The sequence below is a fragment of the Melanaphis sacchari genome, unplaced genomic scaffold (assembly GCF_002803265.2).
Source record: "Melanaphis sacchari strain LSU unplaced genomic scaffold, SCAv2.0 Contig48_pilon_pilon, whole genome shotgun sequence".
Taxonomy (NCBI): domain Eukaryota; kingdom Metazoa; phylum Arthropoda; class Insecta; order Hemiptera; family Aphididae; genus Melanaphis; species Melanaphis sacchari.
In genome coordinates, this window is record NW_020271327.1 from 2,217,139 (window position 1) to 2,240,594 (window position 23,456).

A 23,456-nucleotide genomic window follows, 5' to 3' on the forward strand; every position below is an offset into this window, starting at 1 on the left:
GAGGAGGTGGTGGAATAGTACTTCCAATGAGTGATGGCGGAGGAGGTGGTGGCGGAGGAGGTGGTGGAATAGTACTTCCAATGAGTGATGGCGGAGGAGGTGGCGGCGGAGGAGGTGGTGGTGGCGGTGGAATGATACTTTCAATGAGTGATGCCGGAGGAGGTGGTGGCGGTGGTGGTGGTGGTGGTGGGGGAGGAATAGGAAGTGAAACACTGATTTCTGGAATAGGGTGTAATGAAACAGGGGAAATAGGATTTTCAGAACGCGGTAAAGTTTTAATGTTATTTTTAGGAGAAAACGGTATTGTATTTGTTGTCGACGCAACTTCATTGTCGTTATCGACGTGTGGCGATAAAGCGGCATCTGTCAGTATTTTTTTCTCGTCAATTGCATCGTTTTCGTTCTTCAAAGTCGGCGAATTTGTTGAAAAATCACATTTAATAGCTTCTATGGCGACTTCTGGTGAACTTAATAGTGAATCAGCACTTTGAGTAATCGTACTATTATCACTTATTGGATCGAAAATCGGTGTTAGACCACCGAAGACGATCTTATTAAGAGAGGAACTTTTTGGCGTTGTTATTGGAGACAAACCATTGTATGTTGGATCGTTAACGCCGACCGGAGTATAAAACACAGAGGAATCACCACCATTAGAACTCTGTGGTGATGATGGAGTATCTTTGGAATTTTGGATAGGAGTTGATGAAATCGATGTCCTTTTGGTTGGTGACTGGATACCATTCACTTTTTTTATGACTGTTTCATCGGGTGTATTTCCATTTGTTTGTTTGACGGGAATATTTGACTGGTCTATTGATAGAGTTGAAAATTTATCAGATAATGAAGATAACGATTTCTTGCGTCTTATTGGCAAACTAGTAGGTTTAGGACTTTTAGTAGGCGGATAATCAGATACATTTTCCAAATCTTGCATGCTTTCTTTATGTACTATTCCTGTGCCGTTTTTAAATGGTGACTAAAATATTTATACAAATAATTTAACTTAAAAAATTGTTAAAAAACGAAAGTCATAAGTCATTGCTGTTAATAAATTACATTATACAATATACATTATACATATTATATATTTATCACCGAACATTTAAAAAAGTGAATATACAATACATTTTCGACAATATGTATATTGTATATAGATTATTATAGGTACTTGATTATTAATACCTGTTTTGAAATTGTTTTGTTTTGTATTTCTTGTAGTTCTTCTGAATTCGAATATGCTTGAGACGCTGGTCCATCTTTACCGTTTTCAACATCACCTTTGATAAATTATTATGTAAAATAAATTAATGTTGAAATAGATACAATGCATTTGCATATTGTTATTATATTTATGTATATGAATATAATACCCAAATTTTTATCCTTTAACCATGTAGGTTGTCCAATACGTCCTGGAGACGACGATGGGGTGTTAATCAATTCAGAACGAGCCCAGTAGTACATGAGGTCCGACTAAGTATAAAACACAAATGCATATTTAATTAGATTTAATATTAGTTTCACTTTGGTTTGTTGCGTACAATATGTATAAAGAGTATTTGTAGGAAGGATTGTTTAATTACAATATTGTATTACAACTATATAATAGTACCATTGTTGAAATATAAAAAGGTAGAACTTATTTTAGTGACAGATTAATATAATATAGTCTAGTGGGCTGTCATTTGAAAAACCTGATACTAATTTATAGGACTCGCCCACAGACTTCCCACATATCGATCAAGTCTATTTTTCTTAAGTTATCCAACTTTGAATGGATAGGGATTGTATTTAATGTTTCTTATTGAAATCAGTAACATGAAATGCAACGGAGTTATTAAAATTATCAAACAATTATTATTATTTTAAATGCACAGCAACTGTGTGAGGTAACTATACTGATCTATAGTATTACTTAGGTTTTCTGCAGTTACAGTTAAAATTACAATATTGTTGAATCACTAAAAAGATGAACTGTGTATTTTGTATAGAGTAATTTTTATAGATTATTATGTATTAATGATAATTTTTCAAGGCTATAATATTATGAAATTGATGTAGGTATTCTAAACCGGTAATAATTTAGTTGTTATTGATTTTATTTCCAAAGTAAGAGGACTGAGAATACCAAAAACGAAAGTTGATCTATAGTTTCGTCTACATAGTTAGAGTTTAAAAAAATCCAGAGTTTATCATAAATAGAGTAATGTATACTAGTTAAAGGTCCTTGATAAATGTAATAAAATAAAATGGAAGAGTCAAAGAAAAATCACTATTAACATTTTTTTTAAATAGGTACTTGTTAAAAGATAGAACGGTTATTGGATCAATAAATTATTCAAAATAAGACCATAGTTATAATTATGTGAGTTTCTAACGTATCTTTTAATATTTGTATTTTTATTGGAATTTCATACATAGTACACACTTATTATTTAATCGTTCAACTGGTTTTTTTTTTTAATAAATTAAAATTACTATTTAAAAGTATATTATTAGCTAATTTCTAAATATTTTATGCATTTAAGTTATGTGTAGATGCTTTTAGCATAATTAAAATATATTAATAGATAGAAAATAATTGAGTTAGATTGGACATTTATTAATTATAAAAATTATTTTTTTACAAAAATTTAATTTTAAAACAAAAATACTTACTGTTTTACTCAAAGAAATAATAATCGATAGAAAATAAATGTTTTACTTCAATATAAATATATTATAAACATATACAAATGTAAGACACGAAATGTTTTTTATTATACGAGTTTTATGCATTCGGTGTTCTAAACATGAAGTGATAATTTTTTAACATTTATGCAATTAATAACACAGGTTTTTAAACTCCCATACCTAACCATAAGCTATTTAACTAACCTTTATACATATCTCCGAATATTAAACGTCTGCGGTGTGAGATATATTTATCAACAATGAATGTTTTTATGTAATTCTACGCCAAATATGCGAAATTTGTGATGGGCAGGCAGTTTTTTCTTCGCCTATTCTTAATGTAAATATGTCGTAAGTACTTGTATAAATAATAAATGCAAATGTAGGTGTGTCGCGATGCAATAATATACTGTTTATAAACTATTATCATTATAATATAATAATTAATAATACATTTATGACTCCTATACTTAGTAACGTATTTAGGAATCTTATTTTAACTACACAAAAAAAAAAAAAAAAAAATCCTCTAACTCATATTATTATAATATACGTACACCAATCATGCTCATTTCATTTTTCCAATAATAATGAAGTTATTTAAATTTAAACTTTTGGAAGTCTTAAATATATTTAAGGATCCTATTTTCTAGTACCTATTTAAATTTTTTTACACCATTTGTGTAAATTATTTTGTAGTAGTACTAATCTATTATTGTAAATTAGAATTAATCTTTTTGATTATAAATTATGATGATGATGATTTTTTTTTTTTTAATGCTCATGTAACTAAATTCAAATTCAAATAAAGTAGTTTCTAAATTATTAAAATATACCTAAAATTTCTTAAAAATCGTTTTATTAAATAATATAATATTTAATCTAAAACAGTAATACTTATTATTCTAAATTTTTAAACCACCATAGCACCTATATCTTCCAAACTTATTATCTTTTATACACTAAGTTAAATAAATCAAAAACTATTCATTCAAATTTGGATTTGGATACGTCAACATTTTCAAAAAATTCATTTACAGAAAATAAAACTGATTCTCATTTAAAATAAAAATGAAGATATCATAACAGAACACTCTTTAAACGGTATAAAACGTTTATTTTAAAATAAATTCATTACGTATTCTATTTAAAAATTTAAAAATATCAAAATTCAAATGTATTAATTGTTTAATAAAACAATGATGGTGAGTGTGATTGGAAAATTACTTTGTTTATAATAGGTATTAGGTATATTAAATATTAATTATTATAATAAATTTTGAAATTAATGATAATAGTCAGAAGTATTATACATTAAAATTTAAAATATACACATCGTACAATGTCATAACATAAATACAGAATAACTATCATAAAACTTTAATATTCCATCCTTTTAAGATTTACCGCTTAGGATCTACAACGGTTTGCGGTATTCTTCTGTAATAGACCGCTGGGCAATCAAAAAATGTTTGAACCAAACCGCAACTCACAGACAACAACCCACAGCCAATAATAATTATGCAATGTGACTACACTGGTCTCGTTGCAGCTGTAGTGTTGTCTACGTGTTTACGTCTACCTAACCTACCTACCAACCAAATGTCATAATAATAATTGATGAAAATAAGTATACATAATATTTACGCACTGTTTACTGTCAATTAGGTACATACGATATGCATATAATATATAATATGACGTTACACTCACTCTAAACAGGTCTCCGGCTACCGTAGCATCCTTGTCTTGTATCTGTTTGATGACGCCCGCGGTCACCAGATCCGTGCAGATTTGAGGCAACAGCAACCGGGCATCCCTTCGGCGTTCTTCCGTACTGAACGACGAAACAAGCCAGTTTATCAGTACTTGGCCTGCGTTAAACAAAAAATGAATACCCACGGTGTTACACAATCATAGTAATATATAAGCGATAACAACTTGATATGAGTAAAAATTCGTTTTGGTTGTTTACGAGTAAGAATAAAAAGAATACGCATAGTATTTTAAAAATGTATTTTAATATGTTTTACATAGAGTGATTCACCAAGCACACTCACCGCCGTTTTTTCAATTACTAATATAGGTATTCAAATCACGATTTTTGTAATTTTTAAATATACATTTATAATATTTTTAAATTCTTAAAATTTTTTGTTCTTATAGGAATGTCTTTTATAGTAATACAAACTTTTGTTTTTCAAATGTGAACCCCCTTTTTAATGAAAATTATTTGGTGAATATATTTTTTTTTTTAATGTTGATGTATCTCATTCAAAATTCGAACGATTAGTTTTTCAGTTGATAAAATATTTATATTAATGATTATAGCTCTTAAAAATGGACTTATAATAGTATAAAGTAGATGTAATATTGAGTCTAGTATTCATTAGACTTTGACTATTTTTTTAAGATTATTATTTAATTGATTAATATAAATTATTAAAATGTTCAAGTCACTAAATAGTCCTTATACCTTCAAACTTATTATTATGGACCTATAATTCTCAGTACACAAAGTTAATAACTTAGATAACTTTTAGATAACTCAAAAACTATTCGTTCGAATTTAAATTTCGATAGGTACGTTAACATTTTCAGAAAAAATATTCACTAAATAGTTTACTGTATAAAAAAGGGGTTGTCATTTGAAAAACACAAGTTTATATTGTTTTCACAAAATTCTCCTCAAATAGTAATATTCCAAAAATCAAATTTAAAATAACTATATTATTGAAGAAGAAAAGAGAACGAACACGCTTGGTGTATAGCATGTTATAAGTTATGTCCTCTCCGCTGAGCGTGAGAGAAGACGAGAAAAGCGCGTATGTCATATTATAATATTTATATACGAGTGTGTATAGGTATTAAGTACTGTTAAGTATATCTTATAATAATGCGCCACGAGTGATTATAATATTATTGCAGCGATACGGTGGCGAATTACGGCGGTTGAATGCGTTTTTGGCATGGGTCGTTCATATTTTGTATTATGGTACAAGTTATAATAATGGTGGTGTATAGTACACCTAACGTCCTAACTATACATTATTATATGACGGGCATACCGCGGGTAAGCACGAAAAGCAAATAACTGAACCCGTCATCCTCGCTAATATCATATCACTATTTTATAATATAATACATTATAATACATTTATTTAAATACCTAGATATTCATTTTAAGGTAGTCGAGTAAATTGTCGAAAAAAAACATATCTAGTCGTAATTATACAATCATAATTTTAATAAATTCAAGGACGCCCAGTGCAGATGTCCGTTGGACACATTTTTAACGTAAAAATAAAACGAAGTGATATAATATCTATATATATATATATATATATATATATATTACTCCACAAGTAAATATTACAATGAAAAGTACACGGTCAAAAATAATTGCTGTGCTAAATTCGATTAAGAATTTAATACGTACCTACATACGCGTAAAGCCGTAAACGTAATATAGTCTACACACGAGCATACATTTATATAATACATTATACTTATGTTAAATAAACTGACGTCCGCTGCTACCTGTAGCTAGAGGGTATCTGTTTTTCCGCAATTATTTTACACGCAGAAATATTAACAACGGGATTTTTTATTTGCGGTGAAAAAAAAGACATTCAAATATATCGTACAAATACAATAATCGCTATAGCATTCTATGTACGTAATTAGAACTGAAATGTGAATTTTGACTATCAAATTATTAGTTATGCCAAAAAATTTTAGCGAAAAGACTTTTGAGAGAAATTTGTCAACGCTTTATTTAGTATTAATAAAAAATCTAATGATTAATGAAACGCACTGGAAGATGTAAAAAAAAAAAAAATAAATAAATAAATAAATAAATAAATACGTTTTAAGAGGTGCAATTAAGTGGGTTTTTTTTCGTGGTAAAACTATTAAATTAAACTCAACTGTAAAATGTTATTAACAATTAATATAATAATTCATCATAATACCTATATGTTTCACGTCGAATGTTTATAGTGATATAAATAAAAATAATATTGTATATTTGTATAGTTGGTAGATACTTACTCAACTGTCTATAGTAATAATGTGTACAATATATCAAACTTGTTAACCTGTGCATTTTTACAAGAATGTTGTACATATACATAAAAACATCAAACATATAATAAAATATATTTATGAAACGACAATTATTAATGAATTTGCAGGTTGCAAGTTGGCTATAAATCGTATGCATAGAAACAATAACCAAATCCCACAGATAGTTATACATAGAATTTGCTCATTACATAAACTCCCTAGTCTATTTATTATGTTGGTACAATAAATTTGTATTTCAGTAGAAATAACACAAAACAACCTTGTACGGTTTATGGAATCACGATAGTTCTATTATGGCACATAATTGAAGAAAGTTACATAGAAGGACGTATTGGGGATAGAGTAGTGGACACTGGAGTCCCAAGTAAATAATATATTCTCTATGTAGGTGTAAAAATGTGTATGTATATTTTCTAAACGAGATATACAATTTATCATTATTTGAAATAGTTTTTAGTGATTTAATACCTATTTATGAACATATCTATGCATATGAATTATGAATATTATTATAATTTATAGCAGTATAGACGACTTAGTTTTGCTCGAATATTTAAGTTTGTTTTTAAGCATAATAGGTGTATCTAACCTATTATTTATTTATTTTTATCGTAACCCGCAAAGTTATTCGTAATTGGATTTAAAACGTTATACAGTTGGTTTTTAAGCATAAATAAATGAATAGTAAAAAAAAAGATAACATACTATTATTTTAGGTATACAAGTTAAGATCATGATTTGTTTGATAGTTTCGAGGTGATGATGAACAAATTGATTAATTTTTAATCGGATCGGAGTGAGTAAAGCTTATTAAATTTGTTTTTTATTTGAGAGTTCTCATAAATTGGACAAGAATATGATTTACATTAATTTAAGCAAACTCCAAATGAAACTTAAAAACAGGCTCATGTAGGTTGTTTTTTTTATTCACTAGGAATTTATATGTATAACCTGGTTATTATTATACTACCTCGAGTTTCCTAAAAATCCTTTGGGAATTTGTTCATTATGTCTATGTGGATTTTTTATTTAGTTTTGTGAGTTGGGATTTTATATTAATTTATCAGTCGTACGTAGGTACTTGAATATTGTTTTTATTATTCAATATACAGGTAGTTTTTGGATAGTATTAAAGTTTGAAATGTTAACGCGATGGAATAATATATTGATATTGGGTTTTTTCTGTAAAAACTGTTTTTTTTATTTCTTTCGATACTTGGTGTGTAACATATAGATTAATTAGATTTTTTGTATGATATTATTCATGTCATTGAGAAAGTTAAATAATAGTTGTACTTGACAAATGGACATTTTGAATTAGATTAATAGTTTTTAGAGCCGCAAACGATTCTAATTTATAAATGGAGCATGAGTTTAGAAGTTTAAACTTGCGCTCGGTGTTATTTTTTATAATACGGCTGTCCTTTTATGACCAACTATTATTAATTATGCTTTTTTGAATAATCAATTCATTATAATACATAATAGATCATAGTTTTTCATTGGCATACAGATATTTATATTGTGTTTGTCAACAAAATGTAGTCATATCTTTCACTTGGTACGTGACTATATTGCCATCCGCACTCTCTTTCTTTTATGTTATAATGCTTCTAAACAAGTTATACAATTTTCCACAAATAGAGTTATAAGTAAGGGAATGGAGAAAAAATTGACTACGAAAATTTTAGAAAACTATTCAAAATTATATTTTTATCATTAAATTGATAGATAAAAAATTACATTCGTTCTTTTAAGTACAGATTTAGGTACAGTCGATAAGTATAAGAACAAGATGTTGGATAAATCATAAAAATTAAATATAATGTTAGTTTTTTTTTATTTGATGTTACTTTTTAAATTAATTTTATGTTAATTATTTTTGTTTTGTATATTTGTACTAGGAGTGGTTGTTATTTGAATTTAACTAGCTCCTTTCAAAAAAAGGATTGATCTCTTGTATACATACGATATGTACAATTTAAAATCATTATATTCAAAAATTATACTTTTTACCCGCTTATAAAGTGTGTTAGCTTAAATTACTTATTATTTTATTCTTGGATTAATTGAAAATAATACAAAAATAAGATCTTGAATTGTTCATTAAACTTTTTTTTTATATAACATTTATTCTGGGTTTGAATATATTTAACCTAAATAAAACTACGCTATGATATGTGCTATGATTACTATGATTTATATATTATTATGCTAACTACCTTCACATTGAATGAATAAGTATATAAAAAAAAAAAAAACTATAAGGAATTATTATGGTAGTTGTATTTAATTACATAGTTAGATAGGGATTAAAATATATTGAAAAAAATATCATATACTAACGTAAAAATTTTATGATTCACATAATATTTGTGAATAAAAGATTTTACTTTTTATAGTATAGTCAGTATAGGTAATTTATTTTTACTTTTATTGATTATAGTTAACCTAAATATTATCATTAAAAAAGTAACAACGTAACGAATTTTATTAGATTCTATATCTAGTACTAGTTAAGCCAACTTTTTTTAAAATCAATAATATTGAATTATAATACTTTAACTTGCCGAGCCGTAAACTGTGTTGTATTACCCTCGCACTTATTATAATCTACGGTAATTTAGTATTTTACTATTTATTATGTAAAATGGAAAGTTCTATTTGGAGTAATAGATACCAAAATTCCAGGTCGACTTTCAACAACACAGAATCACGATATAAATCAATGAAAACAATTTCACTCTATTACTATGCATTTTATTCAAAACATTTGTTTAATTTAAAAAGGTATTAGGTCATTCAAATAAATATCATACGGCAGATTGTCAGTCATTTTTGATTTTTGATTTTTTTTTTTTAATTATATTTTTTGTTACTTATAGAAAATTTTATTCGGAATTTAATACTTATATGTTGTGTTATCTGGTTAAAACTATATTCGTGATCGACAAAACCGATGATCCGTGATGATTGCAACTTATGATAAGTTCTTTAGTTAATGTTATTATGCATGGCTATTGTAAATGCGGTCAACAAACTACGCCTTGTATATACGGTATACACGATGTATATATTATATGACTGTAGGGTAGGGTTTAGAATATTACAACACACTACATTGTAATTAAATCCGTCAATATATATAGTATTGATAGGTGTACTCAATGGTATAGTGGAAATAAAATTGTTTTTATTTCGTTTTAGCTGTACCTATATAATGTATACATATATATATATATATACACGTACAGAGCTCTACATATACGTATTTAAGACTTTTAATAAGAAATTATAATAATTTCTCACGCAATCTCAAGTAAATTATTTGCTTGGTCGAACAACAATGTACCTATATAGTAGTTTTAGTTTGTTAACAATTCATTTTTTGGTTTTGTTTTATTTCTGATTACATTTTTCTTATTTTAACAATATGCACCTTTTATGTAGGCCGTCAATAGTTAAAGTTAGCCTGTGGTTATCACTTTTAGGTATATATTCGAATCATCGGTTTCATAATGATTTATGTTAAAGTGTGTATAATAAAGGTTGCTGACAATGAGATCGCTGTAGATTTTATCATTTTGTTATTGCTGAGTAATAATAAAATGAATATAAGTGTTATTTTTAAAAATGTATTGAATATCGTATTATCGTATATTTAACATCTTTATATTTTAAATATTTCAAACATTTGTGCTTTGACACTTTGGTACCTACGTACCTACATAATATATCATGTATTAATATATTTAATATATAGGTATATATATAATATATATATAAATATTAAGCGATTCCTATGATATACTAAAAAAAGTAACATTAAAAACAACTATGCACATCAAATATTAAAAAGAATTTGCAAACATAATAATGATAAAAGTACCAAATATATAATGTATTTTTATTTTATTTTAAGAATACAATATGTAGGTATTGTTGTCTTAAAAAAAAAATAAAAAAATACCGTAGTTGGTATCTACCTATATTTTTTTAATCAATGTCTCGTCAGTCGTCATGTACACCCGTAAAAAAAATACCACTAGAGAATAAAGAACAAATAATAGCTGTATAACGAGTACATTGATGCACTCGTTTGTGCACTTTTCACACCTGTCAGGTTTGTCCGTCCGTCAATTATAGGTACACCGAAACACAAAATAATAATACAGTAATCGATTCAAAATACTATCCAGTTGAACCATCTGACGGAAATCTCAGACCGTTAAATCGAGAATACGGAATCATAAGGTTATACATACGTATATCATAAATATTTAGTTTGTTGGTATCATCCTAGGGCCTAGGAAGTAGAATTAATGTCGCTTTAATAACATTATTATTTACTTTTCTTAGTAGATATTCTATTACATGTAATAATAACAATGACGTGAAGCTATTTTAATATTTTTTAGACTAACAAAACAATACATCCGTTTTGTTTAGAGGGTCTGTCGTACTTATATATATATATATATATATTTTTTTTAATTTTTTTTTCCGTTAAAATATGCATTTTTTTGTACTTTATCATACCGTAGAAAACCATGTGGTATTTAAAAATCCTAGAATTTACACAGCTGATATATCATATATATTATATTTATTATGTCTCCATAGTTTTTTAAAATATTTAAAAAATGTAAAAAACTGTATGAAATGTATATATATAAAAATATAGTAATAATATATTAGAATTTAGTTTTTACAATAGTTATTGAAAATAAGCCATCTTAAATTAATAAAATTAATAATTTTACTTCAAATATCTTTGTAATAAAATAATTCAAATTATTCATATTTCAACAGTACCTACCTACCTACTATAATAAAAAAAGCTAACGAAATAAGGAACATATTTTTTTAAGAAAAGTGTTTTTTTAAATAAATTGACATAGAATAATGAAATCATTCTAATTTTTTGTTTACATTTTTACAGCATTAAAATGACACACTATTGATATATAATATAAAAAGGTAATTAAGAAATAACTGCACCCATAGGTCTTTAAATTATTTTTACAAATTAAACAGTATATTATTAATAAATTTACTAAATAAAGAATTTTTTATCACAGTGTATATAAATATTTAAAGTATGGAAGGTTTAATGATTCACTTCGGAGATATACATTTTTTATCCTTCTCCACGAGAAAACTAAAAGTTATAATTGTTTATTTATTGCTATTATAAAATTAGTGGAAGATATATTAACTTGGTAAACATAAAAAAATAATGGACATAATATTATATTATTTCCAAAGAAATCACAGCTTCCTAACTCTTTAATTGTTCTTATGACTATGTAATTAGTATAATTAATTATGAATTAGTTTTAAATATCACGAAAATATAAAGAGTATATTATTATAACCTAAATACATATGAATGACAATACATTAATTTGAATATAAAATAAATGTTATTGTATTATATTATGCGATCAAAATTTACAAAAATAATTTCAAAGTTAAGTTAACTCATTAAAAATGTAATTTAAATATTTTTGTATTACAATCAGTAATATAAAATTTTATATTATGTAGTAATGAAGTATTATGTTTTGTTAATAAAATAATAATTTATTATAACACATAAATATGTATATAATTATTACCAATACAATGACATAATATGAAAATGAACCAGTGTTTTTTGACATGTTAACGAATAATAATTAAACATGTAGGTATATTGCAATAAAAATTACATTGCATTACAATTTACGTTAGATTATTATTGTTGTGACATTTATTCACTTATAAAACATAAAATAAACTAACCGGTCGATTTACGATTTAAGTATGCCATTATGTCAACAGTAAAGAAAAACAAGTTTTTGAGGAAGGTTATGATTTGTCCACCTCAATTAAAACTTTATAATTATTTTTAATACCTTTAAGATGAAATAAATATATACGTCATATTAATTACACATTATTATATTAACTACACGTTAAACAATAGAACGTAAAACCATTAAGTTGCACACCAATGTATATAAAATTATATTTAGAATAAATAGATAATTAGGGAATACATAGAATCTAAAACACATATCTGATCAATAAAAGTGCGTATAGGTATAAGTATTATTATAGCTACTAGGTACATGACATAATTTAGAATAAGCATAAAACGGTTATACTATCTAATTCATAAAAATTAGTACAAAAATACTATTGATTGACAACGATTGTGTATTCAAATTCAATTATTAAATGATATAGACTATTTAACATTGATAAGTACGAGTATTCTGAGAAAAAAAAATTATATTACATGCTTAGCTTTTATTAAAATATAATCATAACTATTACTAAAATTAATATTTATTGTCATTATTGTTACACCTAAGTTTTAATTACCTATAAAAAGTACATTTAAAACTTAAAATTTAAATCTGTTTATTTAAGTAACTAATAATAATTAAACATGTATTAAGAATTTAAATATTAAATTTTTTCAAACATAATTTTTATTATATCATGGTTATTTTTATGAAATTACAGGAATAGTGAATATAAATAAATTATAATTAATATTTTATTTTTTTGAATTTAACTTATGATATTTCTGCATTTTTAAAATATATTTATTTGTATAATTATAATCTATTTTTATTATATTGATAGTTACGACGTAGCTAGATTAAATAAATCACGCGGGTCTGTACTTATTTCTAAACCTTTTTATTCAGATGTAAGAATAGTATGTATCAAAAAAGTTCAATTACAAAATTATTTTATTTATATTTATTACAGTTATTTATAATTTGTAGAAATTATCTTATTCTAATCAACTACTTACTAATGCTTCTATGTAAAATAATATAAAATACTCGTCATAATTTTAACTCATATTAAAAACATAGGTACTTTAGTGATAACTGATAATTAACACTGAATCATATTTTACGATTAAGTATATACGTCTATTTGTATTTTATTATTATAAGTGTGACAAGCTATTTTTCATATCAATGGCTTTAAAAAAAATAAAATAAAAAAAGATAAAAATGAAAGTCACTGGGAAGGTGCGATATCATTTTTGATGTTGAATTTAGCGTGAAGTCAAAACGTGAAGGTTACAAACTTATAAAATTTGAACGTTTTTTTTTTTTTTTTTTTTAACACGTGTTTGCAACATGTTCTAAAATATCTAATTTTTTTTACTGAAAAAAAAAACCGAGCGATTACACCAGAGAAATATTTAGCTTATTCCCTTAATCCGCCAAATAAATAGTTATAAGTTATAACCAACATTAATAATTCGTCTACTAAAACGTCCGTACGCGTAAATATAATATTAATATTTTGTATTTTAATTTTTTATCACAAAGCATCAGCTATAGCTATAGATGTGTTTCAAATAATATGCTCGTCAGTTGCTACTGCAATGACCTAGCCGTAGAGGTATCTCGCATGCTATACATTATATGATATAAAATTGTGACTATACCCACTCGTACGTCGTACAGATGATGATCATACGCTCCGTATTCCGTCGTGCTGCAGCCGCCGTATTTCCGCGCGTAAAACAGTCGTAATAAAGGCGTTTGATCGCTGCGCTTAGACAACAATAATTATCACGAGTGTAATATTATAATATACTCGTGTGTTGACGACCAACGGGTAACCACTGTAACCGCGTTCGCGGGAACGGCAATACGAAGTTTTTATACACGGTTGAGAGACGCGCGAGATTTTATTGCGACCGATCGAACGTCCAAACGCACACTGATTAGTACCGATAATATTACCATGTGGTGTGGGACATTGCGACGGCGACGGCGGCGGCGGCGATGATGACGACGGCCAAGAAGGTCGACCACCGGCTGAAAACGGCTGTACGAGGTATATATAACACACATGCGGCAGTACGTACACGACCATTTTATCATATTATTATAATTTATATGATATCTTTTGGGCCGTCGAACTATCTGTAAATATCTTTCTCTCTCAAACACACACTCTCTCTCGCTCCCTTTCTACTCGTGTAGGTATATAAGATATAGGGACACGCGTGTCTTTGGCGTTGCTGCTGCAGTTATATTGTGTACCCATACTATATTATTATTATATATATATTTATATGATATTATTATTCGACATAGGTACCGCAGCAGAGTACAATTTATATACCTATAATAATAATGATAATACGACCCGAACACAAAACAGCCACCTGCCGGTTTTCGCGCACGCGCGTCACCTCCACGGCGCAGAGTCACGACGGTCGTCCGCTTTTGGGGAGGCGCGCGTGCTGTCCGACATCACGAATAAACAACCGGAAAAAGGAACACACGATTTTGCGGTGCGGTACACCGACAACACCGTCAGAGAGAAATAAATAGCTAGGAAAATTCAATCGTGAGCGCGGCGCAATAATAGTAATAATAATAGTGAAAAAAATAAAATAAAATAAGCCGCGATGACGGACGTATCACGCGCGTGTCGGCGATCTACAATAGATAAATATCGGTTTGACGGACGGACGGGTGACCGCGATCCGATATCGAAAAATTATTTCCTTCGCTGTGCAACAGTTCGTCTGAAAACCCCTCAGACTATAGGGAGAGCTGCCGAGCTGCGACAGCAACAGCTGTCACGGGTCAAACGTCGTCGTCGCAGGAATTACCTTCCCCATGCTCTCGCCTGCACCACACCCTCCGAACGAACCCGTGAGAAAAATTTTACGTATGATATTTAAAGGGTTACCTACCGTTGATGCGCATCAACCGCCCATAGTGTAATTACTTGTGGAGAGCTAAGGGGTACCGAGCGCGATGTAATTTTCGGGTATACGTACTAAATTTATTTTCGCTGTATACTTGCAAATTATAAAAATACCTATTATGTTTGATATAAGCAAACACAGACATATTTTGCCGATTACCCAGTAACAGATCTCTCAATTTAAGTATAATAATCGCAAACAATAAATCATATTTCTAATAAAAACATATATACATATATATATATTAATTGTATTTATCTGGTAGACATTCGTTATTGTTTGCCTATAGTCTTTTTTTTTATACATAATATTTTTATTTGAACTTATTTTTAAATTTGCACAGAGACGTTCAATATATATATATATAAATATATTATACTACAGATGAAACTGTTGACGCGATCATAGCCGTTTATTTAGGAAAAACTATAAACTAAAAATTAAAAATATTTAAATATTTCGTACGTCTATAAACGTATACAATTTTATGATAAACATTACATAAAAATAACATTAATTTTGCAAAATTACAAGCTCATAAAGTTGTTTTTGATTAAATTATTTATATCATTACTATTTATATTGATAGAAAATAAATATACAATTTAGATAAAACTAAATATTTTTATGAATCTAATATTTAAACTGGTCTCATCACGTTTCTATAACTTTAAGTAATATTTATATTAATAATTAAGTATTATAAATAACTTGTAACTATGTAAGAGTAAATCTATTTTCATACTTTATTTTTTTATCAAAAAAATACAGACCCCATGTATTAGTATGGTTAGATTTTTTGTTACATATTATGTTTTGGTGTTCTAAGAGTTATTTGGAATTTTGTGTTATTGTAGTAAACAATTAAATTGACTTATTATTAAACTTAAAGGCAAGAATATCTTGGGTATTTTTTAGACTTTTATTGATATTTTAATTTATAGACAATTATTTACTCAAATATTTAAATATCAATAAAAAATTACAATACGATGTCTTATATTATAATATTCTTACCTATAAGTTTAATAATTGATGAATTCATTCTAATATAAAATCATAAAACTATCAACATAAAATTGATTCTACTAACGCAAATTTGCTAAGTTGTACGTTTATAGACGGAGACAAAACATAAAAGTGTGCAAGGCCGCCCGCAGAAATTTTTCTCAGGGGGGGCTAGCAAAAAATAATACACTTACCATAAATTCTGTTTTTTATATCACATCGTAAAAAAAAATTATTTATTTATTTTAATATTGCAAGTGTCACCTTATCAGTTATAAGTTCTCCTTATCGCCCTCCAAGACGCTATATAAAATCCAAATAAATGCAATAAAAATTAAGTAATATCTTAATTAGCGGGGGGGCCGTGGCCCTCCCCCCTGCGGGGGGCCTTGAAGGTGTGGCGTCTAAGCGTCTTCTTAATAGACATCGGCACGTCGCACGCGTGTACTTTTTTTCATTCGATCTTCTACAACAACATTGCATATTGTTTGATAATAGACTTATAATAAGTTTATTTATAAAACACAAGTATATGACAATGAGAATACGCTAACCATTTTAATCCATACATAGGTACAATCCATTAAATATATATATTTTTTTGCAATATACAATAATTGTAGAGAAAAAAGTATGAATAAGTATTAAGTATAACTACGTATAGGATCTATACTATAGGTATATTATGAGGCCATAATTGAACCCTTATCTAAGGGAGGGGGTAGCATTGTTTTTAAGAATGTTTTTTTTATTCACGGTGTTATCAGAACCAAAAAATAAGAAAACAAATCGCCGACATATAATTATGGTAGTTATTTTTTTTTATTTTTGACGAATGAGCGATAATGAGTAGTGACTAATATATTTTTTAAATTATATATGGACTTGGGGTTGTGGGGGTGGACGATTGCTTCACCACTTAAAATGCGTGCCTGGCGCCGGCCTACATATTCGATATCGTATAGGTAACAGCAGTATAATATGACATGCCTTATAATTTATGCAAAAATATTATAGATTATTATTTTATACCTATTACTCGATTCGATACCTATAAAATAATAATAAATAGTACCTACATCATAAAATATTATTCCATTATTGTATCATGTTTGAACCAGGACAAACAATTTGAAGAGATGTTTTTTTTTACAAATTATATCTTGATAATATATAAGTACATCTTAGATTATACATTTTTTTTTTTTGCTTAGTAGTTAGATTTTTTAAATATTAAAATAATATGGGAATGTGTAAATGAGACAAAACTACAATTATTACTAAGATTAGAAGTTATTATTATTTAAAAAAAAATTATAACTATAATAAACATAACATTGATTATCCCTTTATTGCAAAAAAATATTACAACATATATTATTCGCATATTGGCATATAGTGAGTATTACGTAATCTAAGCATTACGTAAATACTGTGTAGGTATCAGTTTTTATTGATAGCACAAGACAGGTACATCGCAAAAATATAGTATGAAATCTAATTCACATGATAAAATGTTACGTAAAATCATATAGTTGGTTGCTGTTAATAATATTGTTTGGTCGTTGCATACTTGCATGTTGATATAAAAACGTTGTTTATTTTTTAATTAGGTATTTCATATTAAAAAAGTGAGTGCCAAATCGCATTTCTATAAAAACTCCTGTGACATATTAATATAACATGGTTTACTCCTCTTAAAATATGTACATAAAACATATGTATGTTTATTGTTTAGTCACTTAAACTACAGACCACATCAGTTGATAAACATTGTGAACATACGAGTACAATGTACTACTACCGTTAGTATATCTACTGATAAGTCATAAACTGCAAAATGTAAAATAATAACGTTGGATGAATCATGGTTAATGTCGTATATCCAACAGAAGCAACGCCCCTGCTTGTAAATAAATGATAATTTAAGTATCGTCGAGACGTCTTCCTTTGACCTCCATCATAAAAATACAGTAATACTACAAACGTATGGAATAACGAATCACTGTTATCATATATACGAACGAGAAATCGTCGACTTCTTGCGAGGAGATACAGAAAAATTATATATTATGCTATATTTCTTCACGTGTAGATGCATCATAAAAAATAATACATGTTATACACGTTATTCTTTTTAGAAAAAAAAATGTCGATCAATGTTTATGTATTATACATTATACATGAAATTATGAGATACAATTTTAACTGGTGTTTATGCATTTTTACACATGAAACAGTAATTAAACTAATAGTTATATTCATAAAAATTATTATATTTATATAGGTATTTTACTTCTACGTATAATATTATACGCATAATTTAAATATAACGATTAATTTAAAAGTGAAACCCATTCGTTCGAAAAGTAATATCGAATTTCGAACGAATGCCTTGCTAATTAGTTATAAATTATAAGTATTAAAAATGTAGATGAGCGGAGGTTATCGAACAGGGGTAGGTAAAAGTTGGTAAAGTAAAAATTCGAGTGTACGGTTTTTTCGAAAATGTTATTTTGTAATGACTATTTGAAATAATATGTAAACAAAACATTCATACGTTTAAAGATAATGGGAGTATTATGTTAAAAATCATATAATTACTCAGTATATTATGTATGTATAATACGCCTACTTGCACTAGACAGACGGGGCATAGAAAATTAGATATCGATTGACAGTACACGACGCGAACAGATTTTTCATTACCGACAGAGTAAAACGCCTATTATAATACTGATATTTTACTGAAAAATAATATAATAATGAAATCTCCGACTATCATCATAACAAGCTGCAGAGGTTATTGTTTTCCCACAGTCATTCAATATTAGTACATGAGGCGGTGATTACTGCTGATCTTTTTTTCTTTTCCTATTAGTCGGTTTTTTCCAAGGCTAGCCGGTATCTTTTTTTCTACCTTTCGGTCGCTGGTCGCAGCCAAAAAATAATCGAAAACCGGTTTTATGTAAAATGCAATTTGATTCACACCGGTGGACGTGCGGGGTGCTCTCACTTGCAATAGGTACCTCCTATATTATAATATATATACATATCCGAGTGTTGCTGCACCAGACGAATAATTGCTTACCTTCGAACTTTTCATGGTTCCTGAAGTCCAACTTTTCCGGTACATGTTTCGGTCTCACTGGTTTTTGGTCTTTGGTGGCCTGGTCCAGCGTGACCTTAGCGACCCTCCTGAGAACGCTCCCGTCCTTGGGACCGTCGCTCAGTTGCGAGGCGTTACTGCGTCTGACGGCCGATTCCACAATCTGTACCTGACCTACGAACACAAATCAATCGTATATAAATTTGGTACAGGTATATCGACATATCGTATATCTATGTAATTATAGATCGTAGGTATAAAGTTCGTGTCACACGATGTGACACTGTAGTATAGATGAGCGCTCGCGACATTGTTATGAATGTTATGATTAATATAGCAATACGTTGTTATTGCTGCATTTGATTCCTATGCTACACAATGGCGAACGTAGAAATTTACAGTGAGGAGGGTGAGTAATATTAAAATAAATATGTAAGTTATGTTAAAACATTTTTAAGTTTTTACACTGCAGAGAAAAAAATACAATAAGGAAGGGGTTGGACTCCTCACACCTATCATATTTGGATATGCAAATTTCAAGAAAATATAATTAACGGATATTGTTGTTTTTTTTTCAAAACTGGTTTAATACTATTAACGAAAAAAAATATAGAAATGTTTTAATATATATTACTATGAATTCGTAGATTGTCTTAACACTTTCGACCTCATTTCTAATATTACTTATAAAAAAATATTGTTAATCTAATTATAAATTGAAAAAGTATACTTTGAATTTGTTTTTAATATAGCAGACACAACGTGCTAAAATTAATTGATATTTTTTAATGTAAATCATATATATATATATACCTATTAATATCTATGTACAATTAATCAAATAGCAAGTGGAAAATGTAAGTGAAAACTAGGTAACTGTTTTACTTATTTAAGAAAAAGTATTGATATGGTTATTGGTTCTTAATTTGAAAATAACATGTAATAACAACACACTCTTATTTTAATTAAAAAATACAAAGGTTTGACGATGCATATTGTATAATATAAATATTTTTTAAATATCTAAGACGTTTAATTTGTAATTTTATATTCTATAATTTCATAATATATATTATACATTTATACTCATGCATATTTATTAATTATAAATAAGTTAAAAAATTCATGGCTTAAGTATAATAATATATACTATACAGTGTATATAGTATTATATAAATGTTATGATAAATTAAATATATTATATCTACATAATACGTGCATAAATATTTTAAGTTTTAATTAAGACTAACATATTCAATTGAAAAACAAATAATTATTAGGTACTATAGTTGGTATACCCAACGGTCAACAATCAACATTGAATAAACAGATTAAAACAAACAATTTTTATATTATGATGTCTATAATCATAATTTAATGTGTTGGAAGAGGTTATTAATTTTTTAGACACGGATTGATATTTTCTTTCATTCATACGTAAAGATGATTACATTCCCTTGGTTTTAAAACTATTTTCTCACGATCTTAAGGTACTTAAAACTTATTTAGCGAAGCTTAAATATTATTTTGATACACTATCCAATTAATACACTGAAAATGACTGAAACAGGTGTTATGATCATAATAGCTGGCGTGACCTACCTAATATACCATCCGTCTATCTATTGTTAAAACTGTGTATTTATGTGTTCTATAGAAGTGTCCGTGTTCGGTAGCGTAGTTCCTGTATTCTTATATGTTTATTTCGTATTTAATGTGTTCAACTCCAGTGAGAACAACTATCGGGGTGGGTCGGAAAAAATTAAAATATGGTGAGTACAAATCTTTCGTTCTTGCACGTAATATGATTATCCAAGATGCGTTGCACCGGTTGAGCGTGAGAGTTATAAACATAATCGAATAAACAAGACTCAAGGTTCAGATCGCAATCTAATATTTTCTTTGAATATCTCCATTTTATGAAAATATTAAGAAAAGTTCATTAAATATTTTATAATTCATTAATATTATACATAACTAAATGGCATTTGTATTTATATGTATAAAAATATTAATGCATGGCGACATTGGCATATTGTATAATATACTCAATAACATTTTATTTTGTTGATGATATCACTTGCGTAAAATAAAAATGAAAATTATAATCTATAATATAACATTAAAATTGCATATTTCCTTTTTAAAACAAAATGATAAACAAACATTATATGTTAGATTAATTTAACCTCATAAAGTTATAATCTTACCTATAGACTATAGTCTTGTCATACACCTTGACTTACAGTAAAAATAATAACGAATCACGTATAATGTAAAATATGTTAAATAAATAAGAAATTTAAATTAAAATTTTTTTTTTTATTTTAATTTAATTTAATTTGATCCAAATTTAAATAGTTTAGATAATTATCATTGTAATGATAGCAATTACATCATATTATAGATTATAATTCAAACAAATAATTTTAAATTAATCATTGAACAATATTTTATGAAACAATGGTCAAAACATTTAAATATGCAACGTTTTCATTTTTATATTCATATCGCGCATCTCTATTATTCAATTGAGTGTTTATGTAAATGCATGATAATAATTAATTAATTCCAATTTTGAATTGGTAGATTAGATACTTATTTTAAAATAAAATTAATACATTTTGAAACTAGCTTTAAGAGAATTTAAACTCATTTGTACATGCATGTAAAATACGAAAGTTGTAATTGCAAATAATAATGTTTTCTATCAAATAATATTCTAATAAGAAAATTATTTGATCAGATTTTAATTTTAATAGAATTTATGGGAAGGTTCATTATACGAAAACAAAATATTTTATATATTACCTAGTATGTTTGTTTCAAGAACCTACACATTATTTCATGTTATTTTTGTAGTTAAATTAATTAAAAATTAAAATGTAAATCATGTTACCATATATTTTACCATAAGACTACTAACTTAAACACAATTCACAGCCAGGTTAGGTTAGGTTATTAATAGCCATTATAGATAATACCCCATAATAGTCTTATAGAATAATAAAATAAATGTATATTACTTCCAATAATTTAATCTTAGGAAACATTTTTATTTTAGACTATACTCTTCATTGTTAATAATAATTGTTTTATTTATTTATTTAAAAAAAAAAAATGGTTTTTAAATTTAGTTTTATAATTATTAAATTATTAAATAACAATAAATAATATAATTTCTATAAATATAATTATAGCCAATAGATATTAACTTCGAAACCGTAGTGAGTAAATGATCAAATGAAACTAAAAGAAATATTGTAATGCATTGAAATTTTAGTAAATCATGAAGTGCGTCAAAAACAACGAAAAATCAAATCAATTCATAGTTGTTCTTTTGTTCTAATAATAATATCGTGGAACACTCGTTTTCTTCGTTGTGCACCGGTTGATTGCTTCATTAGCATCGTTCAATGGACCATGACCTTATACGGGTAAAGTGTTAGTCTCCTCTACGACCGTATCTATGAAGAATTTAGATTTATGAAAAAACACCATAATTATTTTTAATAGTGTATATTACCATATTATGACGTATACCTACATTTTTTCTTAATACAAGATGTCATATTTTTTCTATAGAACCTAAGTCCTAGAGTATTGTTGGTAGTAGGAATATTATATTGAACTTTATATTAAAATTTTTAATTGTACATAATATTTATACTAACTTTACCTTCAGAAAATTTTTAAATTAGAGGATTGATATGAGATGATCTGCGACAAAAACAGGATAGGTTGTATTCGTATCTTTCATTATATTAAACAAATTGTGTATTTATAAAATAATTTGAAATATAAATGTAGGAAAATTCTTAAAAATGA

The 23,456-nt window shown here is 27.1% G+C and overlaps 1 protein-coding gene across 1 annotated transcript in view; it reads right to left on the minus strand.

Moving 5' to 3' along the window:
• LOC112598411 (formin-like protein 3) overlaps positions 1-23,456 on the minus strand; it is a 45,711-nt gene that overhangs the window by 3,497 nt on the left and 18,758 nt on the right. The window contains exons 3-7 of the mRNA XM_025344855.1: positions 19,611-19,802; positions 4,390-4,550; positions 1,374-1,476; positions 1,186-1,280; positions 1-979 (exon numbers count right to left, since the gene is read on the minus strand). The exon at positions 1-979 is cut by the window's left edge and continues 255 nt beyond it. Of these exons, the coding sequence (XP_025200640.1) occupies positions 1-979; positions 1,186-1,280; positions 1,374-1,476; positions 4,390-4,550; positions 19,611-19,802 (1,530 nt within the window). The remainder of the gene's footprint in view (positions 980-1,185; positions 1,281-1,373; positions 1,477-4,389; positions 4,551-19,610; positions 19,803-23,456) is intronic.